At 41.9% G+C, this 20,380-nt stretch overlaps 1 protein-coding gene across 9 annotated transcripts in view; it reads right to left on the bottom strand.

Moving 5' to 3' along the window:
• Positions 1-626: 626 nt before the first annotated feature.
• The window catches only part of Phka1 (phosphorylase kinase regulatory subunit alpha 1), a 138,798-nt gene continuing 119,044 nt past the window's right edge, over positions 627-20,380 (bottom strand). For 4 of the 9 annotated variants that reach the window (XM_076561793.1, XM_076561795.1, XM_015989437.3 and 1 more), the window contains 4 exons: positions 11,479-11,649; positions 6,895-6,948; positions 2,756-2,956; positions 627-2,039 (listed from right to left, as the gene is read on the bottom strand). In XM_076561793.1, coding sequence (XP_076417908.1) covers positions 1,866-2,039; positions 2,756-2,956; positions 6,895-6,948; positions 11,479-11,649 — 600 coding nt within the window. In that variant the 3' untranslated portion in view covers positions 627-1,865. Of the gene's footprint in view, positions 2,040-2,755; positions 2,957-6,894; positions 6,949-11,478; positions 11,650-16,645; positions 16,697-20,380 lie in introns of all 9 variants that reach the window. The other 5 variants (XM_076561791.1, XM_076561792.1, XM_076561796.1 and 2 more) reach the window with 3 other exon arrangements.

The following is a 20,380-nucleotide window of genomic DNA, read 5'->3' as shown; positions in this document are numbered from 1 at the left end:
ACCACAGCTGGTGAGAGGGGAGGGAGGACCACGGCTGGTGAGAGGGGAGGGAGGACCACGGCTGGTGAGAGGGGAGGGAGGACCACGGCTGGTGAGAGGGGCGGGAGGACCACGGCTGGTGAGAGGGGCGGGAGGACCCCGGCTGGTGAGAGGGGAGGGAGGACCGCCTGCCCTTCACTTCTCCCACTGGTTTGCTAGCTTACTGTCTTAGCCAGTGTGCTTGGAAGACTGTCCCCGGTTCTGCGACTGTTGTGAGCTCGCTAGCCCCATCATACTCATTACTGTTCTGGGAGAAAACCCTTAAAAATCTGAGGGAAAGAGGAGCTGAGTAGGGAATTATCTGGGTAGAAATAAGGGAAATCAGAAGAAGCCTCTACTAAGCCAGGCTACCATTACATGGAACCAGAGAATGGGACAGAAAGTATATTTCTGCTATGCTTTGTGTGTCAGCCTGAGGCCAGCTGCAGGGCTCTCTCTCTCTCTCTCACACACTACCTGCTTTCAAGTGTTTTTGAGACAGGGTCTCCTACCCAGGCTTGCCTGGAGCTTGCTATGTAGCCCAGGCTGGCTTTGAACCCACCATCCTCTCTAGTTCTCAGATTAGCAGTGAGTATGACCAGGCTTGGTTTGCAATATTATCTACATGTTTATTCAATCCATTCAATATAGAGACAGACACGTACATCCAGATACTTACAATTATTTATCCATTACAAACACACACTGATATGTATACTAACAGATGTTTGGCCACAGACACCAAGATTAGAGGATGTAAGTGCTAGAATTAAGAAGTAAAAGCAAACAAGAATTGAAGACTAGATTGGGAAGAAGAGAGGAGGGAGCTGAGGAGGGGTGCTCGGGTGTGTTGGGGAGTGACTAGGTGAGATGGAGAACAGAGTACAGGAAGGGGGCTCAGTAGAGCAGCCACAGAGCAGACTGCTGGACTTCTCTTTGCTCAGGACAGGCAAGGATTTCGTGTCCAAGGCTGTCCACAAGCAGCCGACCTCTGGTGGGCTCTCTCTTACCTCCCCGTGTGTCAAGCATCACCTCCATAACGTCTCTCCTTTCCCTTCCTCTCTGGGATTGGGCTCCTGCCTCCTCCATTTCTCTGGGTTAGTCTGTGTGTTCTCAAATAATGTGCCTGGTAGCATCAGTCCTCATAAGATGTGATTTCAAGTGTTAACACAGAAATCCTTAAACTTACCTGTGAGCTTACATTCTTTAATATTTTACCACAGAGTAGGCACCATGGGCAGATACAGAAAGAACAGCAAAAGGCAATATTTCTACAAAGAAACTATTTCACCACTCAGAACGAAGCAACCTTTGAGTGAAGAAGGAAACCATAACCTGGTGCTGGCTTTTCTGTAAAGGCACTTAAAGTAGACATTTCCAATTTACAACAGCATAAAATCCAGAAACTTAGCATCTACTCTTTTGAAATAATGGCCCAATCAAGACCCACCACTCACACACACACACAGAGAAAGAAAAAGAAAGAAAGAAGGGAGAAGAAAACCGAGCTCCAGAATAACTTAGTAATGCTACTCCCCAATAGGAGTTAGAAAACTAGGCTGCGAACAGCTCTACAGAGTAAAACCACATGCAGACTTTTATGAACTGTGAAAGAAGTAGGGACAGTGATTGTCCAGCCGGGTGAACCTTCACACCGGAAGTGAGTCTCCAAGTCGGTTCTTTTCTTCAAAAGTGGTGAGACATCAGCCAAGTTCTCTCTTCTTGGGAGGGACGGGCAGGAAAAGGGCATGGGGAGTGGTCAGGTGTTAATATTTCAGTTCCATGCACAGTCAACCAAGCCAGGGACCAGACGGTGAGAGGATCCCAGCAGCCAGAAGCCACAGCCCTCACTGCATGGCACAGAGGCTGTGTGGCAGAAACTCCTGCACGTAGGTGGCAGCTGCCTTGGAGAGGTAGGTCATGGTGCCAAATCTGCCACTGGGTGCACTGTCGTAGAGAAGAGTACAGATGCCAGATGCAGGATCCTTTGCCAACATGACGTCATCTGCGCCGAGGGTTTTCTATTGGGTTTAGAAGATGGGAAACACAGTGGGAAGGAAAGGTTATCAGTCCTACTGAGTCTAACTCTGATTAGTGCACCTCAGAGCTTCCTTCCCATGGCCACGTCTTGGGCTGTTTGAGCAGAAGGGACCAGGCTAATGAAGGATGGATATGAATGTCTATACATGGCATTTGTCACTATATCTAAATTATTTTAATTACTATTTAGAATTTTCTATTACAACATTTTTGAAAATTAAATATCAATTAAAATCGATTAAATGATTCGTGTATGTTAATAACAGAAATAGTGTTAGCACTTGGAGATAACCCTAGTGGAACTACATTGGGACCTCCACCTTCTAGTCCTACTGATTTTGGCCTGTATTCCTTCATATTATATTTGGTTTTCTTTCTTTCTAAACCACCTTAATTCAAAAAGACTGCAAACATTCCAAATCTAGAATCTATGCCTCAAATGGATATTTTCTCACACGTGGACTGATAACATTCCAGAGCATTTAAAACTAGGACTGTTTAGAAAATCTTGGATACTTTTTGTCTTCTCTCATAGTGGCTAAGAGAAGGAAACATCTGTTGTATGTCTTGGGTCTCATGTAGCCCAATCTGGTCTTGAACTCACTATGTAGCTGAGGCTGGCCTTGAACTCCCAATTCTTCTGCCTACACCTCCTGGGTGCTGTGACTGCAGGTGTACACCACATTAGGCAACCTACCTGTTCTTGAAGGAACAAGTCATTGGCAATATGCACTATTTTTTCCACAGCAATGATGCTTCCAATGCTATGGATTTCAATATCTGCCAGCATGGTAAGCACAAGGATGGCTTCAACCAGAAGTTGGCGGTACTCTGGCTGGGGTACACGATTCAGGACAGACTCCACATGGACAGAGAATTTAATCTCGCCTGGGGTCATCTGTGATAGAAACAGAGAAAGTCACTTTCTAGAATCCTGTAACCGAAGAACATCAAACCTATGAGCAAAGGGGTCAAGATCATGATGGGGAAACCCACAGAGACAGCTGACCCGAGCTAGTGTGAGCTCACTGACTGAACTGAGGGCTGTGGAACCTGCATGGGACTGACCTAGGCCCTCTGCATATGGGAGACAGTGGTGTGGCTGGGTCTGTTTGAGGGGCCCCTGGCAGCAGGATCAGGATCTATCCCTGGTGCATGAGCTGGCTTTCTGGAGCCCATTACCTATGGTGGGACACCTTGCTCAGCCTTGATGAGATGGGAGGGGCTCTGTCCTGCCTCAACTGAATGTTCCAGGTTTGCTGACTCCCCATGGGAGGCCTTACCCTCTTTGAGCAGTGGATGGGGAGGCGGGGGAAGAAGAAGGTGGGGGTGAGAGGGAGGAAGGAGGGGGAACTGTGCTTGATATGTAAAATGAATAAAAAGCTGTTAAATATAAACAAAAGAAAGGCAGTAACAAGCCCTGTAACTGCAGCCCCTTTAACGGAATGGTGTAAATTGGCTCAGTCGTTTCGCAAGTATAATCTGGTCATAAAAGTGTCAATGTCCTCTAACCCCAAATATTATTTCTGGGAGTTTGTCCTAAGAAAATAATTCAGAGAAGAAAAGGCTCCATGTGTATGAATGTTTATGATAGTATCAGTCACACGTGCAACAGTTGATGTAACCTAAACATGGCAGTGAATGTATAAATGATGACATGCTATAGCAACTTCAGCAGGCTTTATGAAGCTATTTAGGAGACTAAATCTAATGACCCTGACTAGAGAAAACACCGATATAAAACTTGAAATGACATCTATATGAGTATAATTATGTGAAATAGCGACATATTGTTAGAGTAAAATGGACCTTAAGAAATGCAGTTATGGGGCTGGAGAGATGGCTCAGGGGTTAAGAGCACTGACCGCTCTTCCAGAGGACCTGGGTTCAATTCCCAGCAACCACATGGTGGCTCATATCCATCCATAACTTCAGTTCCAGGAGATATAATCCCTTTTGACTTCCACAGGGACCAGGCATACATGTGGCACACATACATACATGTAGGCAAAACACTCATACATATTTAAAAACTTTTAAAAATTTGAAGTACAGTTATTTCGGGGTAAAGTAGATTGAGAAATGTGTTTTGGTAAAATTGTATTGAGTTTATACTCTATAGAAGCAAGTAGATTTGGAGTCTAAAGATGGGTTCAAAACTTACGTCAGGAGTAAAATGACCTTGGATAATCAATCTCTAAGTTTGTTTCCTTATCTATAACTGGGAAAGACATTCTCTTCTTAGGTATCTTACAAAGTTGGACTGAAAAATCAAATTAAATAAGGTGAAAGTTCTTTGAAGACTCTTAAAGGTATTAGGTTTACATCATTACTATTAATATTTCAACACTGTTTAAATGCAGACTGCACCTGTTTGAATTCACAGGCAGCATGGTGTTCTTTATTACATAAAAGGCTTGTGCACAACACTAAAGGTCTAAGACATTACACTCAGCATTCAGGACTGGCACATCCAGCGGAAACTGTCATTTTACACTTTCTAAACTCACTGGACCTAGCTTGTTAGTACAAAAACAATCAAAAACATCTCAAACATCAGGGTCTGTGTTTCATGTCAATGTTTTCCAACCACGGTTATTTATCAGTGTTAGTCTATAGATTAAAAAATCACAAATGCTCAGGTTTCCTCTCTGGAAACTCTAATTCACTAAGTTGGAAAAGAAAGTTACTCTAATACAGAGGTTCTCAACCTGTGGTGGCAACCCCCTGGGGGGTCTATTGTGGACTATTATTTTAACTGTGTAAAGATGTGTTATATTTGTAATGCTGCATTTGTTTAACAATGTAAGGATGTGTTGCTCTGCCTGCCTAAGGCACCTGATAAGTCTAATAAAAAGCTAGGTAGTAGAGGGATAGGTAGGGCTGGCAAGCAGAGAGAATGAGGAGGAGGAGGAGGAGGAGGAGGAGGAGGAGGAGGAATCTAGGCTGGAGACAGGAGGGGGGAGAGAGAGAGGGAGACAGAGAGAGAGGGACACACACACACACACACACACACACACACACACACACACACACAAACACGCACACACACCTGGGGCCAGCCAGGCAGCAGAAGAAGCAGGAAAGCAGGACATACAGAATGAAAGGAAGGTAAAAAGCCCCGAGGCAAAACATAGATGAAGAGAAACAGGTTAATAAGTTATAGGTTATAAGTTATAAGAGCTAGTGGGACAAGTCTAAACTAAGGCTGAGCATTCATAATTTTTTTAAAGATTTTTTTGAATTGTTTTTATTTATTTATTATGTATGCAGTGTTCTGTCTGCATGTATGTCTGCAGACCAGAAGAGGGCACCAGATCTCATTACAGATGGTTGTGAGCCACCATGTGGTTGCTGGGAATTGAACTCAGGACCTCTGGAAGAGCAGTCAGTGCTCTTAACCTCTGAGCCATCTCTCCAGCCCCCAAGCATTCATAATTAATAATTAGTGTCCATGTCATGATTTTGGGGCTGGCAGTCCAAAAAACCCTGCTACAGGAGTCAGTGATCCTTTCACAGGGGTTGTATATCAGATGTTTACATTATGATTCATAGCAGCAGCAAAATTATAGTAATGAAGCAGCAACACAATAATTTTATGTTGGGGATCACCACATGAGGAACTGGATTAAAGGGTCGCATCATTAAGAAGGCTGAGAACCACTGCTCTAATATATAATTAGAGGTCAAGATCAGCACAGGTCTATAAGTATCCTATTAGAGAAAGGTTGGAACAAAAGAGATGGGAGAATATAAGAAGCCATTCAGTCTTAAATTTGTACCCCCTTTGCCTTCTCCAACTCCAAGTCTCACATAGAAAAAATGTAATTAACCATTACAAGAAGCTATTCTTATTAACAAAACATATAATTGTTCATGTGTATGGTGTGTGTGTGTGTGTGTGTGTGTGTGTGTGTGTTGTGTCATATACATGTATGCTGCTATACTTGACTGTTAGGCAAATGTGGAAGCCAGAAGCTGAAATGAGATTTTCTTTTTTTATTGTTTTCCATCTTTTTTTGCGGCAGGGTCTCTCACTGAACCTGGAGTGTTCCATTTCATCTAGACTAACTGGCAAGCCTCTGCAATCCACCTGTCCCCGCACCCCAGGGTGTGACCTTACACCACATTACTATAGGCTTCCACAGCCATGCCCATTTGTATTTCACAGGGGGCTGGAGACCCAGACTCAGGTCCTCACGCTTGCACAGCAAAGCAGTTTACTGACTGAGCCAGCTCCCCAGAACCATATTATTGCTGTCTAATATTCCCATTCCATTTTTACCTCCTTCATACATTTCACAGTCAACAGATTTATAAAAGGATGAGTGGTACAGAATATTAGTTTAAGATGTGTTGCGTTTGCTTATACTGTGGAATATTTAATGATGCAAAGATGTGTTGCGTTCTTTTATGTTGCATTTGTTTAACTCGGTGAAGCTGTGTTACTGTGCCTGTCTAAAATACCCGATGGTCTAATAAAGAGCTGAACAGCCAATAGAAAGTCAGGAGAAAGGATAAACGGGGCTGGCAGGCAGAGAGAATAAATAGGAAGAGAAACTTTGGTGGAGAAGAAGAAAGAGGAACTAGAAGAGAAGGAGGAAGACATCAGGGACCAGCAACCCAGCTATACAGCAAGCCATGGAGTAAGGAGTAAAGAAAGGTACACAGAAATAGAGAAAGACAAAAGCTCAGAGGCAAAAGGTAGATGGGATAATTTAAGTTAAGGAAAGCTGGCTAGGAACAAGCCAAGCTAAGGCTGGGTATTCATTATTAACTGAAATGTTTCAGGCAGGCACGCTTTCCATCATGTAAATGTAAAAGACAGACTCTTACCTCCCTCGTGGTTGAAGAAGGAAGAACAAAACCTTCCACAGAAAGTCCATGACACTACAAGATAGAAAAACATGCTATTACCAGAGACGAAGTAACAAGTGGGAGGAAGGAGGAGAGACTTCATATTTCTGTGTGCGTTTCACAGCTTACGAGCTGGGCAACCACAGGCTAGCTAGAGCCCTGGAGCCCTCGTGCCCAAGCATGGTGTCATGGTTTCTAAGAGCCAAGATTCAGGATAGTTTGTCCTCTTCTTAGGGGAGTAGAGTGGACAGGAAGATCTTTCTGGGATAGACTAGACACCAGATACAGAGACTACCTAGAAGAGTATCATGGTCCTAGAGCCATCACCAGGAGGTCTGCAAGGCCTGGAAAGATGGCTTGACTGTGGTGATATTTTATTTATGCTGAAATGTGATGTTTTATTTATGCTTTAATAAATAAAGTTTGCCTGGAGACCAGAGGAAATAGCAAGCCATTTTAAGTAAACAAAGAAGTCAGGCTGCGGTAGCACACACCCTTAATCCTATCATTTAGCAAGCAGGCTCTCTGCCACACTAGGGAACAGAGACAAGCGTGGTAACACACGCCTTTAATCCCAGTACCAACCATAGAGTCTGGAGGCCTACACAGACATGAAGTGACAGAGCTGGCCAGGAAGAGGAAGTGATGTAGGTAGATAGAGAGCAAATCAGCAGAACAGCAAGGCGTATAGACGTGGGTAGACAGGAAGTAACTCGCGCTTGGAAGCTGCAGAGTTGGTGAGGTAAGGTTGGCTGGGGGCTTTCCCTATTTCCCTGATCTCTCAGGCCTTCACCCCTATATTTGGCTCCATGTTTTTTATTTAATGAGACCATTTAGAAGTTCGTCTACACTTGACAGGTAAAAGGTACTTGCCAATAGCCATGCAAGCCCAATAACAAGAGTGTTGCTGGAGAGCTTCTCTCCAGGTTCCACCAAGCCCCGCAGTCCCACAATCCACTTATAAAATAATCACTCTGACGCTTATATCACTTATAAACTGTATGGCCGTGGCAGGCTTCTTGATAACTGTTCTTATATCTTAAATTAACCCATTTCTATAAATCTATACCTTGCCATGTCGCTTGTGGCTTACCAGAGTCTTTACATGCTGCTTATCCTGGCAGTGGCTGCAGTGTCTCCCCCTCCTTCTTCCTGCTTCCCCAATTCTCCTCTCTCCTTGTCCCACCTATACTTCCTGTCTGGTCACTGGCCATCAGTGTTTTATTTATATAGAGCAATATCCACAGCATGAGAGTTTACTCCCATAATCCCCAAGTAAAGGAGGAAAGGGAGAACTTACTCCATGATGTTGTACTCTGACCTCCACATGTACGCTACGGCATGTGTTCCCTACCATCATACACACACACACACACACACACACACACACACACACACACACACTTTTAAGAAATTAGCCAGGCGGTGGTGGTACACGCCTTTAATCCCAGCACTTGGGAGGCAGAGTCAGGCGGATCTCTGTGAGATCAAGGCCAGCCTGGGCTACCAAGTGAGTTCCAGGAAAGGCGTAAAGCTACACAGAGAAACCCTGTCTTGAAAAAAAAAAAAAAAAAAAAAGAAAAAAAGAAATTAAGTAGGCCTTCGAGAGCCTCGGGCTAGCAAACCTGACTCACAGCATGTGTTAGCGGGCCCAAGCCATCCCTGCTTGTTCTAGCTGAGTCCCTCATCAATACTCTTAACCTGTCCTGTTGTCCACTGCCTTTTAACATTTTAAATACATCATTTACTGTTTATTACGTATTGCAAGTAATATAAGTTCCACAAGGACATAAATTATTGGCTATTTTGTCTTTAGACACCTAGAACAGAGCCTGTTATGTAGTAGATGCTCAATAAATATTGCTATCATCATTATCATTATTTGAGACATGGTTGCATGTAACCTAATCTGATCTCAAATTTACTGTGTGGCTGAGGCTGGCCTTGAACACTGGAAGTCCTGCCTCTACCTCCCCAGTGCTTTCAAGTATTCGTGTGGAGCACCATACCTGGATCAATAGACACATTAATAATTCTTTACCTTACTCCAGCATATCAACTCAACTATTAAAAAGCAATGGAAATTAATCACTTATTTTAGATTCTGAAGAAGCCAAAATACTATATAAAAACCCACATATGACCAACAGGTTTACTGACTCTGTTGGACAATTATATGCTATATTCCATACACTAAGTAATCTCTGTATAGACAACTAGTAGCTTTGAAACATGAAATTATTGTTACATTCATGCCTGAAAAGGCATGTGTTCTACCTTACTTTAAGACCCTAAATCTAGATTTTGATTCTGCCAAAAAATACCCATTCTGCCCTGGCAGACTTAAGTATTCCTTTGTTTTTATTCTACAGTCTGGATTACGCATCCCTTTAAAACATTTATTTGTCTTGGTGTGGTGGTGGTCAGGGCAGGCACATGTCCACAAACCTGGGGAAGTCAGAGGACAGCTTGCAGGAAGTAGGTTCTTGCTTTCCATCATGTGGGTCCCCTGGATGGAACTACGGTGGCAAGAGCCATCTTGTCTGCCTTGTGACTAGGCATCTGTATTACAAATCATTTTGGCTTTGCATAATAGTTGCTTTGAAAGGAGGGGGCCACAAGATTCAACTCCTTGATGACAAAGAACAGATGCTTTCTGTAGTTATTATATGGTACACTAGACAGAGTACTTAACACATGCCTGTTGAGTTTAATTGTGGTAATCCATGAGTAACTGGAGAGAGAAAATAATACTGGTCTCTATCATGCTATAATGGATGCAACAAAGCAGACTCTCAGCCGTCTATGAGATGAAGATCCTCAGAGCAAACAATCTGAAGAATCAAGTTTCACTATTTCTAAACCACCACCTGAGGACGTCCCAAGTCAGGGCTGTGATGTCCTGAACGAAGACTTTCTCATGTCCTCATTGAGGCAATGAAGCAAAAGTAGCACCTAAGAGAGTATAAATGAGACCTATGCGACGGAGAGTCCTTGCCTTACATGCCCGAAGCCTTGGCTATAATCCCCAGAACAGCATAACTGGGTGTGGTAGTTCACACCTGTAATTACAGCAGTCAGGAGACAGAGGCAGAAGGATCAGTTCAAGGTCATTCTCGGTTACAGCGAGGCCAGCCTGAGCGATTAGAGACCTATCTCAGAAGAAAGAAAAACGTCTGCATTTGTATAAATGAAACCAATCAATGAGCACAATGGTCTTCGGGCCCTCTAAAACTATCACCACCACCACAATGGCGTGATCTGCCCTTACAAGCCTTAGAAATAGGAACAAATATTAATCACAACAAGAGTTTTATTTAGGCCTGGTGTGGTGGTGTATGCCAGTAATCCTAGCAGCCTAGGAGGCTGAGGTGGGAGGATCTTGAATTGGGAAGCCAGCCCGGACAATAACAAAACCCTGTCTCCAAACACATAAATCAGAGTTGGAGAGTTGGCTCAAAGGTTAAGAGCACTCACTACTCATGCAGAAGACCCAAGTTCAGTCTCCTGTACCCCCATGATGGCTCACAACCAACTGCCTGGAACTCCAGTTCCAAGGGATCCGATAGCATCTTCTGACCTCTGCGGGCACTGCATGCACATACATATCTTCAGGCACACACATATATAAAATAATTAAATATAAAAGAAAATCAACAAGTGGGGGGGGGTGCACACCTTTAATCCTAGCACCCGGGAAGCAGAGCCAGGCAGATCTCTGTGAGTTTGAGGCCAGCCTGGTCTACAGAATGAGTTCCAGGAAAGGCTCCAAAGCTACACAGAGAAACCCTGTCTCAAAACAAACAAACAAACAATAACAAAAATAAGAGTGTTCTTGAACTATGAGTATTATTGCAGCTTGCCATTTGTTTAGTGATTTTCACCTAAGAAAAAATATCAGTAAGAGCTACCTCTGCAAATCCCTAAATACTTCACTGTTTGTTTGTTGTTTTGTTTTTCGGGACAGGATTTCTCACAGATCTGCCAGCCGTGGCCTCCAGAGTACTGGGACTAAAGGCATGTGCCACCCACCATTCTTGCTTTCACTTGTTTTATGGCAGTGCCTTTCATATAACAATAAAGCAAGCAAGCTACTTAGCATCTCATTATTGACTGGCAGCTAATGTAGTGCAATATCCCACAATGTCCTGCTACGGCCCAAAGCAGAGATGTTCTGATTTTTAAAACCTTATTTAGAAACAATACCCCTGGGTAGTGGTGGTGCACCTTTAATTCCAGCACTCAGGAGGCTGAGGCAGGCAGAGTTCAAGGCCAGCCTGGTCTACAGAGCTAGTTCTAGGACAGCCATGGCTACACAGAGAAACCCTGTCTCACCAAAAAAGGAAAAGAAAACAAAAGAAAATACCATTTTAACAATAAGGACAATAGAGTAAATTATTAATAATGCCACAACAATAAATCAATTGTTTCGTGTTTTTGTCTACACTTTATCTGAGCATTTTATCTTTATATAATTATAGTCATGTTATGATTATGTCACACGTCAGCTAGACAGATTCAGAATTCCAAGAGGGGGATAAAGAACAACACTATTATACTCACTTTCTGCAAAATTTTCCAGACTTTTTGATAAAATCCAATCGGTACTCTATTTAGTGCTCCATCTAGTCTTCTCCGCCGTTGCCACTGACCTTGACGACTATCTTTAGATGTCTGCTGACCACACTCAGTAGGAAAGGACCCACTACTTGCAGTAATGCAGGCTGTAGGGGACTTGGGAGAAGAAAGAATGTAAATCAAAAGTGATCTCTGCCCCTGTGATCAAGTATCCTGACAGTTATATTTTAATTTCAAACCCTAAAAGTTATAAACGCTGCCTAGCAAATTGAATAGTAAACACTCCATAGGATGAGAAAGCACACGAAAGGGCCCCAGTGATGAGTGACAGTGAAGCTGGTCAACCTCTGCACAGGTTGCGGGGTTGTAACTTTGTACAATCATTTAAAATTAGTCTTTTATTTGTTGAGATTATAGTATAACTTCATTTCCCCCTTCCCTTTCCTCCCTCCAAAGCCTCCCATACATCCCTCCTTGTTCTTTTTCAAACTCATGGCCTCTTTTTCATTGTTCTCATATGCATGTATGTATTCCTAAATATATAAATACCACCTGCTCAGTCTGTATAATGTTACTCATATGTATGTTTTCAGGGCTGACCACTGGTATTGGATAACTAATTGGTGTGCTGTTCTGTGGGGAAATGTACAATCATTTTATAAAGCACTCTGGTGATTCAGAGTAACAATGATAAAAATATCAATAACAGGACAATACAAACTGTTTATCTGGCTTATCTGTTTAACATCTAGTGGTCTATGGTTTCGTTTGTCACTCTCATGACTTTTAACACAAGCCTCTGTATGTTACTTTTTTATTGCTGTGATAAAACACCATGACCATGGCAACTTATGAAAGAAAGCGTTTAATTGGGCTTATGATTCCAGAGGGTTAGAGTCCATGATAGCAGACAGAGAAGGCAATAAAAGTTCCAAGAGATTTGAATGGGGGGAAAGGTAGACTTTTAAACAAATGGTGCTGAACAATTGGATATCCACATGCCAAAGAATGAAGCTGTGCTCTTATTTCACACCATATGAAAAAAAATGGGAGCCCAAACGAATTGTTTGGGAAAAAAAGAAAAAAAGCCCCAAGACAAATAAAAACCACAAAAGGAAAATCAAAACAAACAAGCAAAAGACCAATAAGACAAAAACAAAGCAAAACCCCCATACCCAAACATTCATATAAAAACAAAACAAAACCCCCCAACCAAAAACCCCATGGAGTTCATTTTGTGTTGGCCTGGGTCCTGCCCTGCCCTTGAGAGTGGTTAAAATAGAGTAAACACAGCAGAACAGAAGATGGAGTGCTACTTTTGAAAGTCATTTTACAGGGTTGGCACTTGGGCTGGTATGGCGATATTTTATTTGTGCTGAAATGTGATTTTATTTGTATGTTAATAAACTTGCCTGGAGATCAGAGGTAAAAGCAAGCCATTAAGCAGAAGTCTGGTAGTGGTAGCACACACCCTTAATCAGATCACATGGCAAGCAGAATCTCTGTGTGGTCAAGGACACAGCCAAGCATGGTGACCCTTGAGTCTTTAATCCCAGTATCAACCATAGAGACCAGGAGGTCTGTATAGACAGACAGTGACAAGGAAGTCATGTGGCTGGGTTTAGAGGCAATGAGAAGGCAGAAGAGGAAAGCAATAAAATGCAAGACACACAGGAAGAAGATCTCTCTCTCCCCATCTCCCCCCTCCTCCTTCTCCCCATCTCTCCCCCCGGGGGGTGGGGGTGGGGGCCGGGGGAGGGGGGGCGGGGGGGGGGGGGGAGGACCGCAGCAAGTGGTAAGATAAGGTGGTCTCAGCTCTTGGCTACTGCTCCATCTCTGGGCTTTTAACTCTGTATTTGGCTGTCTCTTATTTAGTAAGACCATTTAGAATTTCGTCTACATGGCAGCAGTCTGGAAATGTGGGCTTTTGGGGGGATTATGTCAACACTGAAGTTTATGTACAACACCTGCCTTCATCCTGGGAGTCTGGAGTTTTGGGATAGGCCACACAGAAGCTGTTAATATGACCAGTCCCAAACAAAGACCCTGGGTTCTGTGCTGGGTCTTTACTTAGCTACTCTGGTTAGCAGCACTTCATGTACGCTGTAACATGTCACTGGAGGGATTTTAGTGCATCCTATATGGCTCTTCTGTGGGAGTATTCTAGAATCTTGTGTGGTTTTCCATGGGCTTCACCCAGTGCACCTTTTCTTTTGCTGATTTTGTTGTTCATCCTTTTGCTGTACTAAATCACACTCGTATGACTCTCTGGTTAGTCCTGTTGACTTCTAGTAAATGACTGAGGCTGGAGGTACTCTTAGGGAGTTGCTCTCCCAATATAACCATAGCCCCAAACGTAAGGGCTGAAACTATTTTAATAAAGTCCTTAAAATATAGCAGCATATAGTCCAAAAATGGAATTACATTTTTGTGGCATTGATTTGGATAACAACTTCTTAGATATGAATAACATAAGAAAAAAATAGAAAAACTGATCTGTTAAAATGGAAGACTTTTAATCTTCAAAGAACATTGGTAAGAATGAAAAGGAAATCCACAGAAAGAGGAAATATATGCAAGTCACATATAAGAATGTTGTATTTAGAATATAAAAAGAATCCTTGTTACACAAAAATGTAAAAAGCCCAATTTAAATTTCACTAAGAAACCACAGTCTGGTGGTGGTGATGCACACCTTTAATCCCAGCACTCGGGAGTTCGAGGCCAGCCTGGTCTACAGAGTGAGTTCCAGGACAGCCAGGGACACACAGAGAAACCCTGTCTCAAAAACAAACAAACAAACAAACAAACAAACAAAAATTCTGGCAAGGATCAGGAGGGGGAAGGGGAACCTTTATTCACTGTTAGCTGCTGTGGAAATCCTGTGGCAGCTTCTCAAAAGATGGCAAAAACCGAACTACCATTTGACACAGCCGTGCCGTGTCTGAGCATGTAACCAAAGGATTCTACATCTTACCACAAAGATACATGTACAGCCATGTTTACTGCTACTCTAGTCACCATAGCAAGGTAATGGGGTCAACCTAGATGCCTACCAATTGATGAATGAATAATGAAAATGTGCAACATGCCCACATGGAACCTTAGCTGCAAAGAAAAATGAAATTAGGAAAATTTGTAGGAAATAAATACAACTGCAAAGTATTAAATTAATTGAGGTAACTCAGAAACACAAGTAGTGCATGTTCTCTCTTATGTGAGTATATCCTACCCTTTAGTATTTGTATATGTATATGTGAATGTAAGTACTTTTGTTAGGTACTTTTTCACAGCAATGGGAAAGTAACTACTCAGATCATAGAAACAGATCTGAGAGATATGAAAATGCACAGTTTTGGCTAGTTTTATGTCAACACAAGCTAGAGTCATTTGGGAAGAGGGACTCTCAATTAAGAAAATGCTTTCGTAAGATTAGGCTATAGGAAAGCCTACAATGCGTTTTCTTAATTAGTGATTGATGGGGGAGGGCCCAGCCCATTGTGGGTGGTGCTATCTATCTCTGGGCTGGTAGCCCTGAACTATGTAAGAAAGCAGGCTGAACAAGCCATGGGAAGTGAGCCAATAAGAAGCACTCTTCCCTGGCCTCTCATCAGCTTCTGCCTCCAGGTTCCTGCCTTGTTTGAATTCTTGCCCTGACTTCCCTCAAAGATGGACTGTGATTGGATTGTGATGTCAACTGAAATAAGCCTCCCTAAATTGCTTTTGGGCAGGGTGTTTTATCACAGCAGTAAATACCCTAAGACACATATCTATATAAAACTCTGTACATAAAGGTTAATAGCAACACTGTGCATAAAACCATTCAGATGTCCATCAACTGATGAGCAAACAGGTAAAGAGAATGAGGTGTAACAATACTGTGGTTGTTATTCTGCAATAAAAAGGAATGAAATAGCAATATGTATGACAATATAAAGAACTCTGTAAAATTATGCTAAATAAAGGAAGAAATTCATTGGTTAAAATGATTATTTGACAAATTAGATTCAGAGATAAATACAAAATAAAGGATTATAGAAATATTTTCTAAGACAATAACTTCTCTCATTTAATTTCCTAAATCAAACTCACTAATGCTGTCTGTCATCACTAGCACGGAGCTCACAAAGCTGGCAAACTCCTCCTTTTTTGATGCAGGGCATTTGCTTAAAGTTAGTCAAAATATCATTTCCAATAGCTCGCTTTTTGTTTAGCCCAAATTTCTTCAGTTTGTGACAAATTAATTCACAACTTGTTATGATTTAAACCAGACAAATATATATGATTAAAGTACCAAACTCATTATTTCATACCTTAATATAAAATGTTAGAATATGTTCTAATAAAATGGTAAAAACAAAAATCAAAGAAATCTTTTTAATTAGAAAAGAGTCTTGCTAAATTGTGAGCTTCATCAAGTCATTTCCATTTTGTTCAATGCTGTATCTCCAGTGCATGACATCAGGTTGGCATTTACTCAGTGAATTACTTCTCAGAAGAGCAGTCACAACAAGAGTAGCTTTGAAATTTACAAGTGCATCAGAATCGCTAAAGAGCTTCTTAGAACAGATTACCGGGACCCAGCCCAGTCTTTGATTCAGTATCACTAGGATACAGACCCAAATTTGGTTTTTCAATAAACTCCAAACTGCTGTTGGTGCTGTGTGGTCTACTGTCTGATGCACAGTGATGTACACTTATATCAGATCAAAGAACGAACATATATGCAACAAAAACTTATGAAACTGATTATTTTTCTGAAATCAGAAAGAGGTTGGAGTTGAACTCCCTTTCCTACCTTATTAGGAAAGAAACAGACCTCTACCTTTTATATGAAATTGCTTTATAGTCATGTTAGTTCACGATCAATTTGTTTTTAATTGATTATTTATTTTTTAGTTTCAGATTTATTTTCTGTGTATAAATGCATACCACAGGAATTCCTCAAAGTTAAAGATGCCTGTGGACCACCATGTGGCTGCTGGGAATGAAACCCAGGTCCTCTGCAAGAGCACCAATTGTTCTTAACCACTGAGCCATCTCTCCAGCTCCCAATGTGTTTTTTGTATATAGTCAAATACTATGTTATGATCCATAAACAGCATATCAAAGCACTTGTGAATGAAACATGAGCTAACACAAGATCAGTTACCAGAAAGGATGGTGACAGCAGATCTATACCTGAGGGGTGACCACCATTAGTCTATAAAAGAAATTGAGAAAATAAAATTTTTAAAGAGGAGAGGCAAGGCAACCATTATTTGTTTTAAAAAGTTATTAATAGTATTAAACTACAGATTATTTAAGTAATTAGCCAGCATGTTATCATTAAAAGCCAATGAAATATGTTTGCTCCAAATGCCATGGCAAACGGTAAAATAAGTAAAAACTACCTTGAAATATCTTCACTTAGAAATTGTAGTAGTGGTAAGTGACAGAGAAAATGCAAACCAGCACCCAGGCAGGTAAGGATGGAAAGCAATGTTATAAAGTCAGAAAGGAATGACAGTCTCGGCTCCCTGTTCTACTAATCTGGGCCCCTTTGAAGACCTATACATAGTAAATATGTAGGAGAAAAACCTCAAGTAGCTGGAAAGGTAAGTTTAACCACCATATACATCTAGCTGGCAACATGGACTTTGACTTGCCATATAAAGAATTTATAAATAATACTGGATATCTATAATAACTATAATGTGACCTGAGTGTAATGGTACATGCCTTTAATTCTAGAACCCTGGAGGCAGAGGCATGCTGTGGATGATTGGTTGATAAATAAAACACTTATTGGCCAGTAGCCAGGCAGGAAGCATAGGTGGGACAAAGAGAGAGGGGAATTCTGGGAAGTGGAAGGCTGAGGAGGAGATGCTGCCAGCTGCTATCATTAGTAGCAACATGTAAGATACTGGTAAGCCACGAGCCATGTGGCAAGGTATAGATTTATAGAAATGGGTTAATTTAAGATGTAGGATCTAGCTAGCAAGAAGCCTGAGCCATTAGGCCAAACAGTTTAAATAATATAAGCCTCTGTGTGTTTACTTGGGGGACGCAGGCCAGGACACAGGAAAACATCGGCTACAGAGGCGGGCAGATCTCTGTGAGTTCAAGGCCAGCCTGGTCTACAGAGTGAGTTTCAGGACAGCCAGGCTACATAGAAAGACCTTATCACAAGAAAACAAACCAAACCCCAACACTACTGTTAGTATCAACCAAAGGAAGGATCGCTAACTAGTCAAGTCAATGATGAACTTTACAGCACTCAGGTTGTCCTTTCCACTTTCAAATATGAAAATGTTCAGATAGTTAAAATTTCCTGGCAAAAACTGAACATGAACGCTTGTTTAAAACAGAGTAGCGCCGGGCGGTGGTGGCGCACGCCTTTAATCCCAGCACTCGGGAGGCAGAGCCAGGTGGATCTTTGTGAGTTCGAGGCCAGCCTGGGCTACCAAGTGAGTTCCAGGAAAGGCGCAAAGCTACACAGAGAAACCCTGTCTCGAAAAACCAAAAAAAAAAACAAAAAAAACAGAGTAGCTCTTTTTTTTCCTTTAAACTATCTTTGGTATTTTTACTTTACGTGTACGGATGTATTTTGCATACACATATGTCTGTGTACCATATGCACACAGTGGCCACGGAGGCCAGAAAAAGCTGTCAGATTCCCTAGGGCTGGAGTAACAGATGCTGTGGTTGCTAGGAATTGAACCTGGGTCCTCTGGAAGAGCAGCCAGCGCTCTTAGCTGCTGAGCCATCTCTCCAGCCCCAACTTCTTATTTCCAATCTTCCCGTTGTATAAAATATGAACACCAAAGGATATTTAAGGAAAGTATTCAAGTTTCCTTCAAAGGTAGGCTTCAAGCACTGGCTTATTCTCCTAAATGGTTTCAGAGAGCCCTTTTAAAGAAACAAAAATCTCTTGTCTTGCCTCTTCTATGCAGGATGTTTTAATGTGTAAGCTATTATAATTCTATTTTTAAATTCTATTTAAGCCTTTCTTAAGAAGTGCTATTAATAACTATAGAAATGATCTCTGCAAGTGTAGTCTTTCGGTCATAGGCCCTAGGAGAGAACTCACTATTGTCATCCGTCTACATGGACATAGTATCAAACTGCCCTGAAGTTCTCATGTCCATACCAGGCTTAGTGCAAGGAGTTTCTTTCATCCAGTAGATGGTAGCTGATATAGAGACCCACATCTGGTCATCATGAAGAGACTAAGACTGCAGTGCTCAGCCCTAAACGGGACATCTATATCACAGACCCTCAAGGCTCAGGGATCACTGCACAAGAGGGAGTGGAAAGATTTAAAGAGGACCACTGTGGAACAGTGTTTTCCAGAAAGGACATGGTTGTTGCACACATCAACTCATACCATACACAAAATCAAGTCAGCCAAAATCTAAGCGTGGGTAGGGAGGGGCTCAGGAACTCCACTCCCAGATGAGGACCTATTGGTAGTTGATGGCTTGTGGGGGAGAGAAAGCCAGTTCTCTTCAGGGATGTGGCCCCTGAAAGGCTGCTCATGCTTCAGTAGGCAGCCCTACACCCACACACCTGCTAGAAGCACTCAGTGGACTCAGTGGGTTAGAAAAAAAAAAAAGAGTGCATGAAGTTGTGTGAGGAAAGTAGGGGGGCACGGAGAAGACAGGGGGAGGACTGAGGATTAGATTTGATCAAAATGTATGATATGCATGTGTGGAATTCTCAAACAGTAAGAAAGAAGTGCCACTTGAAGGAATTCAATCAGCACCTTCTCAACTAGAAGATCTTAAAATACTATGATTCCCAGAATTGTAAAAGATATTAAGTACTTCTTTGTATAATGCAACAAGTCATTCATTATTGCCTCCTTGAAAGGAAGCCATAATATATTGTTTGGTGACACCTATTGATTCCTGGTCCTGTGTAGATGCTCCTCCTCTTCATCTGTATGTAGCACTCAATGGACCTTAATGAGAAAGTCTAGCTTTGTGATAAAATCTAGTAAAACCATTCTGTCATTTATTTTTATGGGTTTGGGATGAAACCCAGGGCCTTGGACATGTTAAACCCACCAAAAAGATTTAAAAAAATAAAACCCTTAACCTAATCTACTATTCTCTCTAGTACCTTCTTTTTGTTTCAAGACAGAGTTTCTCTGTGTTGCCCTGGCTGTCTTGAAACTCTGTAGACCAGGCTGGCCTAGAACTCACAGAGATCCACCTGCCTCTGTCTCCTGAGTGCTGGGATTAAAGGCGTGCGCCACCACCACTCGGCATACCTATTTTTTTAAATAACTAATATATATATATATATATATATATATATATATATATATATATATATATAAAATAACTAATATATTTTAAATTTTATGTGTATGCATGTTTTGCCTGCATGTGCATATGTACAGTATGTATGTGCCTGGTGCCCATGGAGCCAGGAGAGGACATCTGGTACCCTGGACCTACAGGTAAGGACAGGTGTGAGCCATGTATGTACTGAGAAGTGGACCTGGGTCCCCCACCAAGGCAGCGAGTGTTCTTAACCGCTAAGACATCTCTCTGAACACCATTTTAAAAAAGATTTATTTATTTTTATTTTATGTGTATGAGTCTTTTGCCTGCATGTACATATGTGTACCACATGCATGCAGTGGAAGACAGCACCAAATCTCCTGGAACTGGAGTTATAGACTGTTGTAAGCCACCATGTGGATGCTGAGAAACAAAACCATGTTCTCTGCAAGAACAACCAGTGTTTCTAATTGCTGATCCATCTCTCCAGCTAGCTATTCTTAAAAGCAGTAGTCTGTCTACTTTTATAAACTGCACATTAGGGAACCCAGGGCATCAGTTTCTTATTATCTGTTGCCAGCTACAATCCTCCAAAAATTAAGTCATTGGATCCA

Source organism: Peromyscus maniculatus, chromosome X (genome assembly GCF_049852395.1).
Source record: "Peromyscus maniculatus bairdii isolate BWxNUB_F1_BW_parent chromosome X, HU_Pman_BW_mat_3.1, whole genome shotgun sequence".
Taxonomy (NCBI): Eukaryota; Metazoa; Chordata; class Mammalia; order Rodentia; family Cricetidae; genus Peromyscus; species Peromyscus maniculatus.
Note: the sequence above shows the minus strand (reverse complement) of the source record. Positions and strands in the feature narration are given on the sequence as shown.